Here is a 21906-nt window from a genome sequence, read left to right on the forward strand (position 1 = left end):
GCCATGACTCAGAAGCTTTTGTGTGTCTCAGAAACTGCCTTTTGGATGCATTTAGGCCAAGGAAAGAGAGGTTGGGTGAATTTACCTTTGTACAGGTTGAGAATAGATCCGACCGAAACTTTTTGAGCACTGACTTGATGATCAAAGGTCATGCTCAAAAGCATTTTGGATTTCAGATTTTACAGATTAGGAATGCACTACCAGTTTGCATATGCAAATGTTCCAAAATCTGAAAAAATCTGGAATCTGAAACTCTTCTGGTCCCAAGCATTTCAGATAAGAGATATGCAACCTGTACTTAGGACAAGTCATTTGGAGACTCTGAGGATATTGCCGTCACAATTAATTATTTTGGGGGTCGGGGGAGGGACAGGGTCCTTAAGGACACTATTTTTTTTTTTCTTTAACAACTGTTAGCATACCCTACAGTTCACCATGTGAATTGTTAATTAAATAATATTTACCACTTTGGGCTTCTTTCTGATTTAACAGTGTAAATGTGTACAATTCAGTGGCTTTTAGTATATTCACAGAGGTGTACAACCATTACCACAATCAATTTTAAAACATTTTCCTTAATCCAAGAAGAAACCCTGCACCCCTGTGCTGAAACTGCCCCCAAAGAGCCCCAACCCCTAAACAGCCACTAATGAAGGACACTGTTACCTGCTGCATACCATTCTGGCAGCTTCACAGTGGGGACATTAAGATTGTTAAGTCAGAAAGAGTCCCAAAGTGGTAAATATTGTTTGGCTACTCTTTGGTGTGTGTGTGTGTGTTTTTTTTTTTGTTTTTTTTTTGTTTTTTTTTAAACCACTGAAATAAGATTAGTCCCCAGAGCAGTTGAAGGGTATTGCTGGAGACATTTAGATTGTGATTCACTATGCAGATTGCTGTCGTGAGAAACTGCAAAAATTGCATTTTGTTGCCATTTGCTCTTTAGCTAGAAAGCCTCCAGGCAGCTGTGAAGCTCCCCATCTTTGCTGCTTTATAACCAAAGCAATATCCACAGTATATAAAGGAAAAGATGTTAAGACCAAAGCATGTAAATATATATGTGTCTCTCGTCAGATGTTTTCTCAGCCCCACCATGTGCTGTAGGAACCAAGAGACAGGTGAGTCTTTAAAAAGTCTGTCACTGCTAAGAGAAGGGTAGGGGTTACTATGAATGGTAGTCATGGTACGAGTAACTCACTTTTGACCACTTGCTCTGTGTCTCATCCAAATGCTTTACATGTTTTAAGTCATTAATTCTTCACAACTACCCTTTTGAGGTAGGAGCTGTTATTCCTACTTTGCAGATAAGGAGACTGAGGCCCAGAGAGGTTCAGGAACTTGCATCATGTCACGTAGCTGGTAAAGAGTACAAATGGGATTTGAACTTGGGCACTCATGCCTCAGTCTGAGCTCCACTGGAACTCGGTTAAGGGTTTCAGGAGATAGAGGCCCAAAGTCAGTTGTCAGCATGGTCTATCCCTGCTTCCCGCTCCAGCCTTCTGGTCACCCAGGGTCTGTGTGTTTGCATTGCCCCCTCCCTGGAGCACGTCCCCAGAGCCCCACCCACTGGCCACTCTGTCTTGCAATCAGCCTGATTACCCTGCAGTTGTAAAGAGCGAAGTGTGTAATTGACTTGTGTAACTGACTTATTTGATTGTTTGTTGTGCATCTCCCCCGCTATCATGTAAGGTTTTAAGGAACAAGATCCATCAGCATTACACACTACTGAATGTCCAACCACTTACAGCCAGTGTCATAGAGCAGGTGCTGAGAACATACCTGCTTGAATGAGTGAAGGAGGCTGAGCTGCATCTGCCTACAGGGCAGGGAGCATTTGAGCTGACAGGGAAGGGTAGAAGGGATTTCAGCAGGAAGAGTTGGTAGAATGGAGAGCACATCCTGGAAAGAGGAGGGGAAGTGTATTAATCCATTCTCACGCTGCTAATAAAGACCCAGTACAGACCCAAGACTCGGTAATTTATAAAGGAAAGAGGTTTAATGGACTCACACTTCACATGGCTAGGGAGGCCTCACAATCATGGTGGAAGACAAAGGAAGAGCAAAGGGACGTCTTACATGGTGGCAGGCAAGAGAGTGTGTGCAGGGGAACTGCCCTTTATAAAACCATCAGATCTCGTGAGACTTATTCACTATCATGAGAACAGCATGGGAAAGACCAGCCCCCATGATAAGGTTACCTCCCACCGGGTCCTTCCCATGACATGTGAGAATTATGGGAGCTACAATTCAAAATGAGATTTGGGTGGGGACACAGCCAAACCATATCAGGAAGTATGGAGTGTGTTGGAGAAGCAGATAGTGGTCTATCTGGGGGGATTCCTGTGGTATGTCTTAAGCAGGGTTTTTCAACCCCGCAGCATTGTTGACATTTATGGGCTCGATTTTGTTGTGGGTTCCTGTCCTGTGTATTTTGAGATGTTTAGCAGCATCTCCAGCCTTTATCCACTGGATTCCAGCAGCACCACCTACTTCCCAGTGTGATACCCCAAAATGTCTGTAGACGTTGTTATGTGTCAAAATCATCCCTGGTCTGATGGGACTACAGCCACTAGTCCATCGGGACCAGTGAGATACAGCTGGAAGAGGCCAGGCACAGCAGTTCAGGCCTGTAATCCCAGCACTTTGGGAGGCTGAGGCAAGTGGATCACTTGAAGTCAGGAGTTTGAGACCAGTCTGGCCAACATGGTGAAACCTCATCTCTACTAAAAATACAAAACATTAGCCGGGTGTGGTGGCACACTCCTGTAATCTCAGTTGTTCCCGAGGCTGAGGCAGGAGAATTGCTTGAACCTGGGGGGCGGAGGTTGCAGTGAGACAAGATCGTGCCACTGTACTCCAGCCTGGGCAACAGATCAAGACTCCGTCTAAACAAACAGACAAACAAAAAGATACAGCTGGAAGAACTTTGGGCCCCTTTTAGGCCCAAGTGATAGAATGAGTGGATGAGTGGGGATCCACTAATGTCATCATCCTTTTCTTCACCAAATATTGACTGATGCCTGCCACGTGCCAGACTCAATAATACAAGCTGCTGATATGCTAGAAAGGGAATGCAAACGTGGGCCTGCCCTGGAGCTTTCAGGATGGTGGCTCTGTAGCCAGGAATTTGATGACCTGGTTAAGGGGTTGGGAAGAGACATAATGGCAGCAACTGCCTGAGATGGACTGGAGTAGGGAGAGCTCCAGGGAGCCATCCTGCCAGCCTCCTTCTCCCAGGTGGGAATCATGAAAACCTGGCCCAAGAGTAGTTGGTGGTGGGAATGGGAAGGTGGGGCTCCTGCAGGGGTGTTGTAGACGTGGAATGATGCAACTTGGCTGGCTACATGCACAGGATGACACATGATCTTAAAACCTGTAGATTGAGGGACTAGGGATGATGGTGGCTAAATTAGCGAGATCTAGGGAGGGAGCCAGTCTTAAAGAAAGATGTGCAGCCATAGAAAAGAATGAGCTCATGTCCTTTGCAGAGACATGGATGAAGCTGGCAACCATCATTCTCAGCAAACTAACATAGGAACAGAAAACCAAACACCACGTGTTCTCACTCATAAGCGGGAGTTGACCAATGAGAACACTTGGACACAGGGAGGGGAACATCACACACCGGGGCCTGTCGGGGGTGGGGGGCAAGGGGAGGGAGAGCATTAGGACAAATACCTAATGCATGCGGGGCTTAAAACCTAGAGGACGGGTTGATGGGGCAGCAGACCACCATGGCCCATGTACACCTGTGTAACAAACCTGCATGTTCTGCACATGTATCCCAGAACTTAAAGTAAAATTAAAAAAAAAGATGATGGATTTGCCTGTGGAAGTGTTGAATTTAAGATTCTCATGGGACAAGCTGGGAGCTTGGACGTGTCCAGAAAAACAAACATACTAATACTATGTTCTACTCTTTTGTTTTTTTTTTTGAGACAGAGTCTTGCTCTGTCACCAGGCTGTGAGTGCAGTGGCGTGATCTGCAGCGTCTGCCTCCAAGGTTCAAGCAATTCTTCTGCCTCAGCCTCCCAAGTAGCTGGGACTACAGGTGCGTGCCACCATGCCCGGCTAATTTTTATATTTTTAGTAGAGATGGGGTTTCACCATGTTGGCCAGGATGGTCTCGATCTCTTGACCTCATGATCCACCCCCCTCGGCCTGTCAAAGTGCTGGGATTACAGGCGTGAGCCACCGCGACCGGCCAATGTGACTTTTCTTATGAACATCAAGTTAAGAAAGCTATGTATCATTGTATTCTACCTTGAATTATTTGAGGTTGCATACAAGTAACAAGTTTAGCACATCATGAGAGCACAAATTATTATAATGTTAGGTATTACTTAATAACATGGCTGGCCCCCAGGCCTTTTGCTAGTTAGGTGATGAAAACAGTGATTCACTTGCTTTTGGGGGCACCTTCCTTATAGTTAATCATTGATCAAGGTAATAGCAAAACAATCAATAAAATTTCTAATTCTTGGTATATATTAAAAAGTCAGCTTTCATTAACATTGACAAATATGCCTAAAAGGGATAATAAAAAATGAGAGAGGAAATACCTTAGCAGAGACAAATCCAAGAAAACATTTAGTTCGTGATTTTAAAAGTTCAACGGTAAAGAGCAATTGCAATTTGAGTATCTGTCTTTCAGGCAGGATATTAGCACATAAACAGAGGCTCATAGGAAAGATTAATGGTAAAGCATTGCGTGAATTCTTCCAGGTTTTTAAGATTCTTCTCTGAGTGCAATTGCTTTGCACCTGATAATGTTTAAAGAAAACCTACAGGCCTTTCTGTCCTTAGTTTGATATTACTCAAAATTCACTGTGTGTTTATCCCTCAGTTTTGAAATATGGTTTCTGTGACAGTCTTTTAAAAGTTAGCTGAAATGTGGAAGTGGCCAGATCTTGTTATTCTCTATACAACAGGTGAATCTGATTTCTAAGGTCAATTTTTCATTTATAAGTGTTTCAAAGTTAATTTTACAATTCGATTTAGAAAATTATGGCAACTCAGGCTGGGTGCGGTGGCTCATGGCTGTAATCCTAGCACATTGGAAGGCTGAGGTGGGCTGATCGCTTGAGCTCAGGAGTTCTAGACCAGCCTGGGCAACATGGCAAAACCCCGTCTCTACCAAAAATACAAAAAATTAAGCGGGCATGGTGGCGCGCACCTGTGGTCCCAGCTACTCGAGAGGCTGACGTGGGAGGATCGCTTGAGCCCGGGAAGTGGAAGTTGCAATGAACCAAGGTCATGCCACTGCACTCCAATCTGGGTGACAGAGTGAGACCCCATTTAAAAAAAATTGTGGTAACTCATTAGCTTATAATTCTTTTTTCCTGGCTTGTTGTTTGGCTAGACCTAGACATTCCTGGCTTGGATATGTCTTCTCTATAGTAATTTCACCTGTCCTGAAATGTGGGCGAGTGATGTCTGTGGCAGAATATGCAAAGGTGGGGGCCTGGTTTGCCCCTCAGCCTTTGTAGATCTCAGTCAATGTATTTTCCTTTGCTGGGTCTCGTCTTCCTCACCTCTAAGCAAAATGGAAAGATTACCATAGATAACGGCTTGTCATTGCAGATGCCATCAGCAGCCAGGTGGTAAATTGGGCCAGGTGGGGACGGGGGCAAATTTGAGAGCACAAGCCCCATGTAAAGGCACAACCACTGTACAGACCCAGAGAGTCACTAGCACGCTTCATTTGGGTGTGATGTGGCCAGATTTTCCAAGAGAATCCAGACAGCCGGGTATATATATGAAACTCATGAATTAAAAAGGTTGGCAACAAATTCAGAAGTTTATAAACGCTGCTTCGGCCCAACAGCACACATCTGCTAGGCAGACCTCATCCACAGACGTCGAGTTTGTAATCTCTGGAAGAGATCACCACTGAGGTCTAACAGGAGACAGATGTCGGGGTCCCCGCTTGTGCCTCAAATCAACCCTGTGCTGTTGGCAGGGACCCAGAACATCACGGCCGACCAGGGAAAAGCTCTGGTCTTGCCATCATTGTCTTTGTGTACAGCCCATTTATCAAGACGTTCCATTTGAAGGAAACTTTGGAGAGAAAATGTCAGTATTGAGGTGGATAACTTGGGGGCAGCCCAGAGCATGTTCTGTCTTCTTGGCTCTCTCCACTCCAGGCCACCCAGCCCAGCAGCACTGAGGTTCTGAATAGCTCTTGGGTAGGAGTTGGTGGGTCTTTATTGTGTGACCTTGAACTTGAGGCATGCCTAAGCCCCATGGCTGACTCAGCTGAGTCTAGTGATCTCACCTCCAGGTGTTCATGCTCTGTGTGATCCCCTGCCCTTAAGGTGGGCTGCCCTAGTAACTTGATTGTAATGAGCAGAACACAGCAAAAGTAATGGGATGTTACTTCCATCATGATGTTATGTAAGATTGTAGCTTCCATTTGCTAGCAGACCCTCTGCCTTGTGTGGTTCGATGAGGCAAGTCTCCATGTTGCAAGCTGCCATATTGTAGAGGCCCATATGGCAAGGAACTGAAGGCAGCCTCCAGCCAGCAGCCAGTGAGGAACTGAAGCTATCAGTCCTACAACCTACAAGGAGCTGAATCCTACTAACCACTGTGTAAGTGAGCTTGGAAACAGATCCTACCCCATGTGAGTCTTCAGATGAGACCTCAGCATTGACCAATACTTCTGTTGCATCTTGTGAGAGACCTTGCAGAGGACCAGCTAAACCGTGCCAGACTCCCACAGAGGCTATGAGATAATAGATGTGGGTTGTTTGAAGCTGATACATTTCTGGTAGTTTGTTACACAGCAGTAGACAGCTAAATTACCTTCTCTATGAATCTGTTAAAAAATTAACGTTGAAAAAGTTAAATTCACTGGCCTGGTGTGGTGGCTCACGCCTGTAATCCCAGCACTTTGGGAGGCTGAGGTGGGCAGATCACAAGGTCAGGAGTTCAAAACCAGCCTGGCCAACATAGTGAAACCCCATCTCTACTAAAAATACAAAAATTAGCCAGGTGTGGTGGCACACGCCTGTAATCCCAGCTACTCAGGAGGCTGAGGCGGGAGAATCACTTGAACCGAGAGGCGGAGGTTGCACTGAGCTGAGACCACGCCACCGCACTGCAGTCTGAGTGCCAGAGTGAGACTCCATCTCAAAAACAAAAAAAAAAGAAATATTCATTCTGGACATTCTTACTCATAACAGATACAGGTGTTTTAATTAAATAAATGAAATGCGTGTTTTTACCACGTATTAACACTAAATACCCTATAGGCGTTATCCAGAGCTTTGTGTGAGTTGTTTCTAAAGTTTATAGTCTTGTTTTGATATCATCTGGGTCGGAAATGAGATCTTAACACTTTTTTCTTTTATTCCTTCCACACATATTTAAGTTTGTCTCAAAATTTGACCTTGATTTTTATCATAGTCATCAGTTAGGGCCTCTGACTGGGTTATTTTTTTAAGTCAATTTTGGAAGAAAAGTACAGACTTCTTTGTTGTGCACTGGAAAACGTGTGTGTATGTGTGCGTGTGTGTGTGTGTGCACGTATGTGTGTACACATGCATGTGTGCTATATACTCATACTTGTTAATGGGTGCTTTTTCCATGAAGTCATGTAAAAATAAATTAGAACTTACTAATTAGTAATGAATTCCCTGATTAACTTCTTCTTTTTGAGATGGAGTCTCTCTCTGTCACCCAGGCTGGAGTGCAGTGGCACGATGTCTGCTCACTGCAACTTCCGCCTCCCAGTTCAAGTGATTCTCCTGCCTTAGCCTCCTGAGTAGATGCGACTACAGGCGCATGCCACCATGCCTGGCTAATTTTTGTATTTTTAATAGAGACAAGGTTTCACCATGTTGGCCAGGATGGTCTTGATCTCTTGACCTCATGACTCATCCACCTCGGCCTCCCAAAGTGCTAGGATTACAGGTGTGAGCCACCGTGCCCAGCCCAACTTCTTACTTTTCAAAGAATCTTGGCACTTAGTTTTGCAAGGCTATAAAGGGTGATGACTAGATAGTAATGAATAATACAGAGAAATATTTAGGGCCAAATCCATGACCTGTGCATAGGCAGAGACATAACAATGACCAGAGAAGTATGCAAAACCAAACCAAAACAAAATAAAAAATATACCACCAACAACAACCTGAACAAAACCCCTCTGAAGTGTTATTTTAGTTTAAGGAAACGAAAGTCACTGTGCTTCTGTTTCTCCTACAACGCATGTAAGTTGCAGGCCACTGGAGTTCCTTGGTGAGTTGTACGTAGACTGGTGCTTCCCAAATTTGGATGTGCGCATAGGTCACCCAGGGGTTCAGTAAAATGCAGATCCTCACCCAGTGGATCTGGGCTGGGGCCAGAGATTCTGCATTGTGAATGTGCTCCCAGGCGATGCTGATGTCACACCTGGAGGAATAAGGCTGTGGCCCAGACCTGCCATCTCTATGCCGTGAGCAACCTGCTGCTTTCTGCTGTCAGGTAACCCTCACCTTGTCCCTCTTCATCAGCCTCGTTGCCAGGCTAGTTCTGCTCCTTAATTAGCATTGTCAGGCATGTACCATTTGACCGAGTAGTCTCACATTTAAGCTAGGAAAGGTAAGGGGAGAAAACTGGACCCCTGAGTGTCTTTTGGGTTTTTTTTCCAGTAATGACAAATACTGTCATACTCAGAGTGCTTTAGGAGTGGACCTCAGTTTATCCATACTTCCATGGCTCAAGTTGCTAAAAGAGTGCTTCCAGAGGGTTTCCAGAAAAGCGGGACTGTGCCTGGGGACTGTACCCTGGGGGTAACTCTGGACTTTGGTGAAATAATTTTAATGCAAATATTGTTAAGAAGTCACTTTCATCTGAGTGTGGTGGCTCATGCCTATAATCCCAGTACTTTGGGAGGCCAAGGCCGAGGCAGGCAGATCATTTGAGGCCAGGAGCTTGAGACCAGCCTGGCCAACATGGCGAAACCCTATCTCTACTAAAACTACAAAAATTAGTCAGGTATGGTCATGCGTGCCTGTAATTGCAGCTACTGGGGAGGCTGAGGCACGAGAATCACTTGAGCCTGGGAGGCAGAGGTTGCAGTAAGCAGAGATTGCAGCATTGCACTCCAGCCTGGGTGACAGAGGGAAACTTTGTGTCAAAAAAAAAAAAAAATACACTTTTGTCTGGGTGTGGTGGCTCATGCCTGTAATCCCAGCATTTTGGGAGGCTGAGGCAGGAGGATCACTTGAGCATGGGAGATCAAGGCTGCAGGGAGCCACGATTGTGCCACCGTACACTAGCTTCGGTGACAAAGCCAGACCCCATCTGTAAAAATAAATTTAAAAAAACACAATTCACTCTCATAATGTTAAAAGCTGTCCTTTTAAGGGATGGAGAGTATACATTTAAAAGAGCTTCCTCCTCCTAGAATTAAGCATTGTAAGCTCCAAATATCAGTCTTGATAAAAAAAAATTTTTGATGAGACCAAAGACCACCAGCTTCTGTAGCAGGAACCTTAAGAGCATCCAGTTCCTTTGGAGAATGAAGATTCCTGAGCAAACAAATTACCTCATTAGATAAGTAAGGTAGATTGAATACTGATATGTGAGCTGTCATTTATTTTAGGTCAAATCTATTTATTTTGTACGTTGTCATCATAAAATTGAGATTCTAAGTTTTTAGTAAGTAAACAAGTAATAATGAAAGATTTATTTTAATAGCTCCAAGGACTATTGACTTTTTGAAATTCTGACTATTTGTCATAGGAAACGAATTGTTAAAATGTTTGCTATAGGGAGGTGTTTATAAACTCTGTTGTAGAAGGTTGATTTATGCTGCTACCTTGGGGTGCCTGTGATCACCTCCCTTATCTGGTTCTGATTAATTCATCCAGCTTAAATGGCTCTGCAAACAGCCTCAAAAGTAGAAACACAGCTAGAAGCATTCATTGGTGTAAAAAGGTTATTATGTAAGTAAAATAAATGATTAATAACAAAGACACAAAGCAGAATCTCAGTTTTTTTTTCATGACACAATAATCAGATCTCCAGGAAATCTTGTTGTCTACTTCTTGATCATTTATCCCTAATGCCTCATTTGTAAGGATCTATTACTGTGTAACAAATTACCCTGAAGCTTCAGGGCTTAAAAAGCAAATATGTATCATGTCACAGGATTTTGTGAGGAATCTGGGTACAGCTTAGTTGAGTTCATCTGCCACAGAGTCTCATAAGGCTTCAGTCAAGGTATCTGTTAGGGCTGTGGTCTCATCGGAAAGCTCAACAGAGGAGTGTCCTCTTCCAAGCTGACTCACATGGTTATTGGCAGGATTGGTTTCTCATGGGCTGTTGGCCAGAGGTTTCCCTCTGTTCCTCAGCACATTGGCCTCTCTGTAGGGATATTCACAACATGGCAGTTTTTAATCTCCAGAGCAAGGGCTCTGAGAAAGAGAAAGAGATGAAAGTCATGGTCTTCTTTTAGCCCACTCTTGGAAGGGACTCCCATCATTGTATTCTGTTTATTAGAAGCAAGTTGCAGCCCACACTCAAAGGGAGGGTGTTGCACATGGATGTGAATATCAGGAGGCAGGGATTTGGGGAGCATCTTAGAGTCTTTCTGCCAATGCAGTCAGTGCTCAGTGAATGACAGTTGACTCCCTCAGTCCCTGCTGGATGTGCCATATTGCTGTCTTTCTCCATGAGATGCACACACCAGGGTTTCATGCAGCCTTTGTTCAGATTGAGTTCTGGCCCATTGTGATTGAACACTGTGCTGTAAGTTGAGGACTGGTGGGTTTATTTGCATCTTCAATTTGTTCTGTAAAGTGTGCAGAGGTATTTTTGTTTGTTCACTTTTTTTTTCTTTAACTCTGAGAAAGGAATTAAGAAGGGAAAGGAGGCTTGAAACCAGAGTCCACTCTAAGGTGATAGTAAGCTCAGTGTGATGGGTGGGAAAGTGGCCATGGAATTTAAAAAGGTTATCACTGGCCCTTACTTGCCATTTAGATCTCAGCTTAAATGTCACCACTTCAGAGACCTTTCCTGTCTTATTTATTTATTTATTTTATTTATTTAGTTTTGAGACAGAATCTCCGTCACCCAGGCTGGAGTGCAGTGGCATGATTTCGGCTTACTGCAATCTGTGCCTCCCGGGTTAAAGCATTCCTCTCACCTCAGCCTCCCAAGTAGCTGAGACTATAGGGATGCACCACCGTGTCCGGCTAATTTTTTGTATTTTTAGTAGAAATGGCATTTCACCATGTTGGCCAGGCTGGTCTCGAATTCATGACCTCAAGTGATCTGCCCACCTCGGCCTCCCAAACTCCTAGGATCACAGGCATGGTGACTGGCCCTGTTTGTCTAATTTAAACTAGCCATTGCCTCACTCTTAATCTGCATAGTCATTAATACTCTCTGATTCTATTCCCTGCTTGTTTACTTGCTCGTCTCCCCCCACGAGCACTGAGTGCGAGGACAGCAGGGACTCATCTGTCTTAGTCACCCTCATATTGCCAGCACCTCTCACAGGGCCTGGCAAAGCAAAGGCTCCCGGTATGATACCCAATAGACAAATGAATCAAACACATGGACGTGAACTGATTCCAAGGAGCTTTTTGGAAATTACGGCATCATCATGACTTCCAAAGGAAATGCCATTTATTTAGTTAACATGCATTGTCCATTAAATTATTATTATTATTGAGATAGAGTCTCATTCTGTCACCCAGGCTGGAGTGCAGTGACGCGATCTGGGCTCACTGCAACCTCCGCCTTCCGAGTTCAAGCGATTCTCTTGCCTCAGCCTCCCGAGTAGCTGGGCTTACAGGCGCCCACCACCATGCCTGGCTAATTTTTGTATTTTTGGCAGAGATGGGGTTTCACTGTGTTGCCCAGGCTAGTCTCGGACCCTTGACCTCAAGTGATCCGTCCATGTTGGCCTCCCAAAGTGTTGGGATTACAGGCGTGAACCACTGTACCTGGCCATACATTAAATTATGAAAAAGAAAAAAAAAAAAACAGCCTCAAGATGATGGGGCAGCTCTGTCCCACCACTAAGCGCTAGCAGGCCATTCAGCAAGTTCTGTTGCCTCTCGGGGCCTCAGTTTCCTCAGAGGATAAATGAGGGGGCTGTAGATCGGGGGTCCTCAGACTGTGCTGTGTCCAGCACCAGATCTGGCTCTGGCACTGGAAGTTCCAGATGCTGTTCTGTAAGAGCAAGCGGCTTTGCTTGGAATGTTTTTTCAACATTGGTCTGCCATGTACGATTTTGATTATAGAAAAGATTCTGTGGCCAAATAATTTTTTAAAAAGTGAAACCCACAGCACTTCTGTGCCCACTAATGGCCATTCCAGCTCTGCCCAAGCAGGCACCGGCGGTAGTTCTGGCAGATAAGAGTAGAAACCCTAAGACCCACAAAGCTTTGGCCCAGGAGAGCCAATCGGAAGAGCAAGCAGAATGATTTCAGGTGGCCTAGATCCCTTTCCAAGAACATAAAAGAGTCCCCACCCCCAGCCTCACACCTCACTGATGCCCACATCCTACTGCCTTTGAAATGTTAGCATTGATTTTTCTTTTTTCTTTTTTTTTTTTTCTCCCACATTGACTTACTCATTCCAAGATTTCATTTCTGGCACCACATCTCCCACCAGATAGCCAGAGCTTCCAAGCGCCAAGTTTTATAATTAAAATTCTGTCACATCCCCCGAAACGGTGGAAATGGTGCCACGAAGCCTCACAGAAAAGATGTGTAAGCACTTCACCTAGTAATTTAAATATAATACTTCTGGCAGCATTCAATTTGGGGAGTTTTGTTCTAATTTAAAGACGATTATTGAGCACGAATATCCTCTGCATTGGGTTCTCTTGTGGCCCCGTGCTTCCTTTTGGCTGTCTAGCTTGTCAGCAAACAGCTTGGTGGTGTGGCTGCAGAAGCCCACGTGGACAGTCCTGGCCTTTGGGTATCACCAGGTCCCAGGCATAATTAGTATAAATCAAAATCCTCTCGACTATGACAGGAAAATGGTATGTTTGAACCGCAGCTTATTAAAATGACCTACTTAATTTAAGAAAAATAGTGTATCCACTTTGCATGGTAACCTGGTTGCTTTTATGACAGATTTTACAACACTTCTCCTTCTTTCTCTCTCTCTCTCTCTCTTTTTAAGAAAAGGAAAGCGAATGGAAAGGCCCATTCTACTTCATCCTGGGCGCAGACCCACAGTTTGGGCTGATGAAGGCCTGGTCCACCGGGGACTGTGACAATGGCGGTGAGGAATGGGAACAGGAGATCCGTCTAACTGAGCAAGCCGTCCAGGCCATCAACAAGCTGAACCCCAAACCCAAATTCTTCGTTCTGTGCGGTGACCTCATCCACGCCATGCCAGGTAAGACTCGGGTCGTTGCTTGTGACCTTTTCTCCTTCAGCCAGTCACGACTGCATTTGGGCAGGAAAAAAAAAGATTTTGCTTCAAAGGCATCTTTGCTCAGTCATGGACCATTCTTTTGCTTCATGATTGTTGCAGTATCATTGAACATCAGAAAATGCACACTCATGTTATATTTAGAGTTTGGCGAGATTAATCACAGTAATTAGGCACAGCTACAGTTCTGATGATTTGAGCTTAATATGAAAAATGGAACAGATTCCCACACATCACCTTTCTGCATTTCCAGGGACAAACTTGAACTGCTTCCAGACACTATATCCATAAATATAATCTTCTCTCCTCATTTCCTTTCTTCTTACACTTTTATTTCTCCCATATTTGTTGGTGCTTTTTTGTTGCAAGTGACAGAAATCCAACTTAAAACAGGATTCCCTTTTTTTTTTTTTTTTTTAAAGGTATGTGTTGCCTAATGGGACTGCAAAGTCCAGGAGCAGACCTGGGTTGCAGGTACAGCTGGATCTAGGGGGTCAGCTTGGTTATCAGGACTTGGTCTCTCCATCACTCTGATCTGCCTTTCTGTGGGTTGACTCATTTACGTTCAGGCTCTCTCTAGATAGTGGCTCCTGGGAGCTCTACATTTGTATCCTTTTGACAGAAACCACAACAGAAAGAAAGTACCTTATTCTGGATGGTCCAATGTCCCAGGCTGGCCGGGTGCAGTGGCTCATGCCTGTAATCCCAGCACTTTGGGAGGCTGAGGCGGGTGGATCACTTGAGCTCAAGAGTTTGAGACTAGCCTGGTCATCATGGTGAAACCCCATCTCTACTAAAAATACAAAAATTAGCCAGATGTGGTGGTGCATGTCTGTAGTCCTAGTTACTCAGGAGGCTGAGGCATGATACTTGCTTGAACCCAGGAGGCGGAGGTTGCAGTGAGCTGAGACTGTGCCGCTGCACTCCAGCCTGGATGAAGGAGTGAGACTCCATCTCAAAAAAGCAAAACACAAACAAACAAAAAAGAAAGTCCCAGGCTCATACCCTTCTGGCTCATATGGCCCCCTTCCACCAGAATGTGGGGTCAGCTCCACTGCAACCACGTACCCTAAAGAACAGGACAGTCTCCCCCCAGAAAAGTGAGATGTTGGCAATTCAACAATGACAGACACCTTCTAGAACTCTCTTCCTATTTATTTTGCCTACTCTGATGTCCTTTTCTCCCAGGCAAGGATAAAGCCCAGCAAGTAGGTATAAGCAAACGGAGAGTGCCCCAGTCCCTCAGGGAGGCAGGGGACCTTAGACCATTGTAGAAAACACAGCAGTGGCTGTGGGTGTCTGTCTGGGGCTAGCTGTACCTTGTAAACCAAGGCTCTGAGTCCTGTGAAGATGTGTAACTCCTTTAGAAGCCGAGGTACCCTGTAGAAAGCCTGAGTGTATCAGTTCCTCCCCATGGTGGCTCTTTTTTCTGGCAGCCCACTTATCTAGAACAAAACCCATAATGAAAACATGAGAATGGCCAGGCGCGGTGGCTTATGCACTTTGGGAGGCCGAGACAGGTGGATCACTTGAGGTCAGGAATTCAAGACCAGCGTGGCCAACATGGTGAAACCCTGTCTCTCCTAAAAAATATAAAAATTAGCCGGGTGTGGTGGCAGGTGCCTGTAACCCCAGCTACTTGGGAGGCTAAGGCACGAGAATCACTTGAACTCGGGAGGCAGAGATTGCAGTGAGCTGAGATCACACCGCTGCACTCCAGCCTGGGTGATAGAACGCGAAGCTCAGTCTCAAAAAAAAAAAAAAAAAATTAGCCAGGCGTAGTGGTGCATGCCTGTAGTCCCAGCTACTGAGGAGGCTAAAGTGGGAGGATCACTTGAGTCCAGGAGTTTGAGGCTACAGTGAGCCATGATCGTACCACTGCACTCCAGCCTCCAGACAACAGAGAGAGCCCCTGTCTCTAACAAAAAAGAAGAAGAAAAGAACATTTCAAATTTTTCTGTTCAGTGGTTTCTTCTCTTTAAAAACAGAATGTTATAGGGCTCACTGAAATTATATAACATGTTCTCGTAGATGTTTACCAACTTGTTCTGAATTCTGTTGATGTATTCAGTCATATTTCAAAATCAGATTTAAAATAAAAGCTTTTCATGCCAAGTATGTTGCTTTTTCAATAAGATATACTGAATATACATTAAACATTATAAATTAAAAGATACGGTTTTTATGATCAGCCCTGCCAGTTGGTCAAGGCTTCATAAATGTGACTTGGCAAACTTTTGAACGTGAATTTTACATGCAGTGCAACTCAAGCAGAATTTATAATTTGTTCTGAAGACTTGGACTGTTTTCTGGGGTTTTAATTGAACCAGTGAAAGGACTGTAACTGTTTTGAATATTGTGGTTTGAGATTAAACAGAGCATTTTAAAACTAGTTACCATTTTTTAATATGCAATAAGTGTGTTCCCTTTCATTTAGCTCATAGGCAGGGTTAGACACTAGAAAGTAATTATTTGCTTTGACTACTTAGCACATTCTTCATTATCAAATGCATATATTAATAGGCAAATAAAATCAGAAAGCATACTTTTAGTTCTACCATAAATAGTATCTTGGCCCTGGCCAGGCACGGTGGCTGACACCTGCAATCCCAGCACTTTGGGAGGCCAAGGTAGGCGGATCACCTGAGGTCAGGAATTCGAGACCAGCCTGGCCAACATGGTGAAACCCCATCTCTACTAAAATACAAAAATTAGCCGGGCATGGTGGTGTACACCTGTGATCCCAGCTACTCTGGGGGCTGAGGCAGGAGAATCACTTGAACCCAGGAGATGGAGGTTGCAATGAGCAAGATTGCACCATAGCACTCCAGCCTGGGCAGCAGAGCGAGACTCCATCTCAAAAAAAAAAAAAAGAAAAAAGAAAATATCTTGGGCCAAGTAGATGTAAGTTGAAAATGGAGAAAGACCAGGCATGGTGGCTCACACCTGTAATCCCAGCACTTTGGGAGGCCGAGGTGGGCAGATCACTTGAGGTCAGGAGTTCGAGACCATTCTGGCCAACATGGTGAAACCCCGTCCCTACTAAAAATACAAAAATTAGCTCAGCATGGTGGCGTGGGCCTGTAATCTCAGCTACCTGGGAGATTGAGGGAGGAGAATCGCTTGAACCCAGGAGGTGGAGAATCCAGTGAGCCAAGACTATACCACTGCATTTTAACCTGAGTGACAGAGCAAGACTTTGATGAGAAGAGGAGTCCTTGGTGCCAAGCCCATAGGAAGATCCTTAAGAGATACATGCTGCTTTGTTCCACACAAAGTCCATTTAGTTTTGAAATACATTTTTGTTTTGCAGGCATCTTTTGGGTTATCTTGGTATTTTCTTCTATTATAAAGCTCCTCCATGGGGTAAGCCACATTGTAAGTAGCAAGTGAACATTTGTACAAATACTGAGACCCATCGATTTTCATCCTTCACTCTTAATTTAGGGTTACTCTTGTCAGTCCTACTGATGCTGAGGTGTCGACCCACTGGTTTTGTCCCCAGGAGCCTTGTTAGATTTCAGCAATTACATGTGAAGCTGACAAATCAGAACGTGATGATACCTTTAGGGTGCAAGAGATTCCTTTGAGCCTTTAGAACAGTTTGTTACTAACACGTCCATCCCTGTTTATTAAAAATTGGCATAACCACACAAAAACAGTTAATACAGGATGAATTCTTCCCTTGATATAAAGTCTCCTTGAAGAGTTCTTCATGTATTGACCTGCACTTGGGCAACTATTCTGTGACTTAGTTTCAGTTGATGATGTAGCCCTGGGAACTCCTCTGTTCTGTAAAGGGAGGCAAGCCTGCTATAGTATTTGTATTAGTCTGTTTTCATGCTGCTGATAAAGACAAATTTGAGACTGAGTAATTTGTAAACAAAAGGAATAATTGCCTCACAGTTCCACGTGGCTGGGGAAGCCTCACAATCATGGCAGAAGGCTAAAGGCACATCTTTTTTTTTTTTTTTGAGATGGAGTCTCACTCTGTTGCCCAGGCTGAAGTGCAGTGGCATGATCTCGGCTCACTGCAACCTCTGCCTCCTGGGTTCAAGCGATTCTCCTGCCTCAGCCTCCTGAGTAGCTGGGACTACAGGCACCTGCCACCACCTCACCTGGCTAATTTTTGTATTTTTGGTAGAGACGGGATTTCACCATGTTGGCCAGGTTGGTCTTGATCTCCTGACCTTGTGATCCACCTGCCTTGGCCTCCCAAAGTGCTGTGATTACAGGCGTGAGCCACCATGCCCGGCTGAAAGGCACATCTTATATGGCAGCAGACAAGAGAGAAGAGAACTTGTGCAGGGAAACTCCCCTTTACAAAACCATTAGATCTCGTGAGACTTATTCACAATCACGAGAACAACATGAGAAAGACCTGCCCCTGATTCAGTTACCTCCCACCAGGTCCCTTCCACAACATGTGGGAATTGTGGGAGCTACAATTAAAGATGAGATTTGAGTGAGACCACAGCAAAACCATATGAGTATTATTCCAGAGGATGGTATGTTAGTTTCCTGTTCCTGCTATCCCAAATTACCACCAACTTAGTGGAATCAAACAGTTCTCTTACCATCCCAGAGGTCAGAAGTCCAACAAGAACCTGCAGCGGTGTATTTCTTCTAGGGGTTCCAGCTTCTAGAGGCCAACTGCGTTTCTTGGCTCATGCTCCTTCTTCCGTCTTCAAAGCCAGCAGCATTGCACCTTTTCTCCTCTGACCTCTGCTCCACCCTCTCATATTCTGTTACTCTGATTCTCCTGCTTTCCTCTTATAAAGACCCTGGTCTTTATATTAGGTCCGTCCAGATAACCCAGGATAATGTTTCCATCTCAAGATCCTTAACATAATCCCATCTGCAGATTCCCCTTTTGCCATGTAAGGTAGCATATTTGTAAGTTCCAGGAGTTAGGATGTCGAACATCTCTGGAGGGACATTGTTCAGCCTACTGCAGATGGCAGGGACTGGAATTCAGGGTCTGTTATCTGCCAGGAACTGTGTTACTATCTTATCTACTCATTACAGTCTTGCAAAGGAGGTGTCATTGCTATTTCCATTTTAATTGATGGGGAAACTGGCTCAGAGCAGTGAATTGCTTTTCCCAAGGCCACTCAGCTTGTAAACCGGGAACTCTTGTTCATCTGTTTCCAAACCTTATGCGCTTCATTTTGCAGCCTGGCTGGTCAGACAGAAGGTGGTGCCCAGAGCAGCAGATGGAGCTGTTAGAGATGTAGAATCTCTGCCCTACCCAGACCTAGTGGATCTGAATCAGAATTTTAACAAGATTCCCAGATGAGTTGTATGGACAGTGAGGTTCAAGAAGCACTGATAGATTGAGCATCCCTAATCTGAAAATCCAATATGCTTCAAAATGTGAAACTTTTTGAGCACTGACATGACACCACAGTGGAAAACTCTGCACCTTTGGTCCCAAGCATGTTGCATAAGAGATACTTAACCTGTAATAGTGATGATGAGATTGATGGCAATGCTGCAGGAAAAGTACCCATAGATGACATGGTGAAAATGTGTGTCTTAGTCTGTTTTCTGTAGCTTATAATGGAATATCTGGAACTGGGTTGTTTATAAGAAATGGAATTTATTTCTTTCAGTTATGGAGGCTGAGAAGTCCAAGGTCAAGGGGCTGCATCAGCTGAGGGCCTTGCTGGTGGGGACTCTCTCTGCAGACTCTTAAAGTGGTACAGAACATCACATGGGGAGGGGGCTGAGTGTGCTAACTCGGGTCTCTGCTCTTCTTAAAAAGCTACCAGGCCAGGTGCAGTGGCCCACATCTATAATCCCAGCACTTTGGGAGGCCAAGGCAAGTGGATTGCTTGAGCTCAGGAGTTCGAGACTAGCCTGGACAACATAGTGAAACCCCGTCTATACAAAAAATAGAAAATTAGCCAGGCATGGTGGTGCACAGCTGTAGTCCCAGCTACTTGGGAGGCTGAGGCGAGAGGATTGCTTGAACCTGGGAGTCCAAGCTTCAGTGAGCCGTGATCATGCCACTGCACTCCAGCCTGGGTGACAGAGCAAGACCCTGTCTCAAAAAAAAAAAACAAACACAAAAAAAGCGCCTTGTCCCACTCTCATGATAACCCATTAATCCACTAACTCATTCGTTCATTAATCCATGAATGGATTAATCCATTCATGAGGGCATGGCCCTCATGATCCAGCCACCTCTTAAAAGCCCCACCTCTCAGAATTGCCACACGGGGGTTTACATTTCAACATGAGTTTTGGAGGACACAAATATTTAAACCGTAGCAATGTATGGTGAGCTGTTGAAGGACTAGAGCAGCATGCAGTCATAACAGATCAAGAAATTGTGTCAGTTAATAAAAGAGACTTCTAAGACAAAAGCCCTTGTTAATAAGGCAGATGACTCTGGAGGGAACTTTTTTTTTTTCTTTTTTGTGACAGAGTCTCACTCTGTCACCCAGGCTGGAGTGCAGTGGCATGATCTCGGCTCACTGCAACCTCTGCCTCCCAGGTTCAAGTGATTCTGCCGCCTAAGTCTCCTGAGTAGCTGGGATTACAGGCACCTGCCACCACACCTGGTTAATTATTGTAATTTTAGTAGAGATGGGGTTTCATCATTTTGGCCAGGCTGGTTGAACTCCTGACCTCAAATGATTACCCTCCTCGGCCTCCCAAAGTGCTGGGATTATAGGCGTTGAGTCACTGAACCCAGCTTGAAGGGAACATTTTTAAAAAGTCATCCTGCAGAATGCCTCCTCATCCCTGGCGGACTCACTTTCTGGTCCCTCACCTGCTTCTGATGTGTCTTCTCACCTGAAAAAAGCAAATACAGTGCACAGGAGCCTTTTAGTCAAAACACAGCATTGTGGGTGGAGACTGGAAGCCTGCTGTCATCTGTTGCTGCTGCTGCTGAACAACTGAGGCACGTATTCCAGTGATGCCACTTTGCTGCCTAGTTTCCCTGGGCACATTGTTTTCTCACCATGTTAATGGTGTGTCATATTTTTTACTATTAAGTACTTAGGTGTGAATAAGTGTAACAAAGCGATTGTTTACCGGTAGCCTGTAAATTGAGAGTCAGGAATCGCGGTGATGCCAAACAACCACAGATTGTTCACATGGGTGGCTGAGACAGACACTTTATTTTATTATTTATTTATGTATTTTTATTTATTTTTATTATTTTTTGAGGCACAGCCTCACTCTGTCGCCCAGGCTGGGTAAAGCGTCATGATCTTGGCTCACTGCAACCTCTACCTCCCGGGTTCAAGCAATTCTCATGCCTCAGTCTCTTGAGCAGCTGGAGTTACAGATGTGCACCACCATGCCTGGCTAATTTTTGTATTTTTAGTAGAGACAGGGTTTCACCATGTTGGCTAGGCTGGTCTTGAACTCCTGGCTGGAAGTGATCTGCTCGCCTTGCCCTCCCAAAGTGTTGGACTTATCAGGCATGAGCCACCACTCCGGGTCGCGGCCACTTTTTAAAGTACTAAATGTAATCTTGTGTGTATGCAAGTGGTTTGTGAACATTCCTTTTAACTGATAAAGATAGTGGTGTATATCAGGAGAACCATTATTCCTTTAGACTTACACATGCTCAGCATTTAAAGGGAAATGCTTTAAGTTTGTAGGTTTTGCTTTGCTTTTTACACAACACTTTGAATAATGCAGGATGACCTCTTCTTACAGGACTTTCAAAATAGCCCTTTGATGTTTGGGAAAACAGCCACACATATATACTTTAAAAGGGTCTTTATGCAGAACACTTAGGAGAGCTACGATGGCTTCTTTCGTTTGGGTCTTGCACTTGTACATAACCCCTTACCTGCCACCTCAAAAGTTCAGAAAGCTCTGAAAACTAAGAGATTTTTCTTAAGTTTGAAACTAAGCAGGTGACAAAACTGCCTTCCAAGTGACAAAGGACTGTTTGTGGTCTTTATTGATCCCAATATTTAGTGAGCATATTCATATGTTTTGCTAACAAAATATTACTGGATTTCATTATAGGGCACTGCCCGAGTCCCAGCTTGAAGTGTTGTTTAATATGTGTTCTATGCCCTGTCTTACCATTCTAAAGTTAGAAAAACTTGGAATTTCAAATGAGATCTGGCCTAGGGGATTTGGGATAAGAGCTTATGGATCTGCAAAGTTGATACTTTGAGATTTATAGATGAAGAAGCCTTTTATCACTAAAAGCAGAAGCCTTTTCTGATTTAATGTCATTCCCCAAGTTAACTTCGCACATCCATTGCCCAGTAACTGCGTTTTCAAAAGTTAAAAGGGTCCCAGACATCTGATATTTGAACTTTGGGGACCATTTCTGTTGGGACCAAAGACACTCAGTATGAAAATGGAATTGAATTTAGAAATGATTCCAAGAAATGGAGGAGAGGGAGCGTGCACAAAAGTGATTTTGCTATAGATAAAGCAGAATAATCCACTTAGGTAGAAAAGTCTGAACTTCAAGGTAAAGAAGGGCTGGACTTGTGCAGACATGGCTGCAAAAGGCTGGAGAGGAGAAGAAGCAAATCA

The 21906-nt window shown here is 44.4% G+C and overlaps 1 protein-coding gene across 5 annotated transcripts in view; it reads left to right on the forward strand.

Annotated features, from left to right (window-relative positions):
• CPPED1 (calcineurin like phosphoesterase domain containing 1) overlaps window positions 1-21906 on the forward strand; it is a 132674-nt gene that overhangs the window by 9058 nt on the left and 101710 nt on the right. For 4 of the 5 annotated variants that reach the window (XM_003269299.4, XM_003269300.4, XM_030798368.1 and 1 more), the window contains exon 2: window positions 13129-13347. In XM_003269299.4, coding sequence (XP_003269347.1) covers window positions 13129-13347 — 219 coding nt within the window. Of the gene's footprint in view, window positions 1-6313; window positions 6591-13128; window positions 13348-21906 lie in introns of those variants that run through there. The other variant, XM_030798370.1, reaches the window with a different exon arrangement.

The sequence above is a fragment of the Nomascus leucogenys genome, chromosome 18 (assembly GCF_006542625.1).
Source record: "Nomascus leucogenys isolate Asia chromosome 18, Asia_NLE_v1, whole genome shotgun sequence".
Lineage (NCBI taxonomy): Eukaryota > Metazoa > Chordata > Mammalia > Primates > Hylobatidae > Nomascus > Nomascus leucogenys.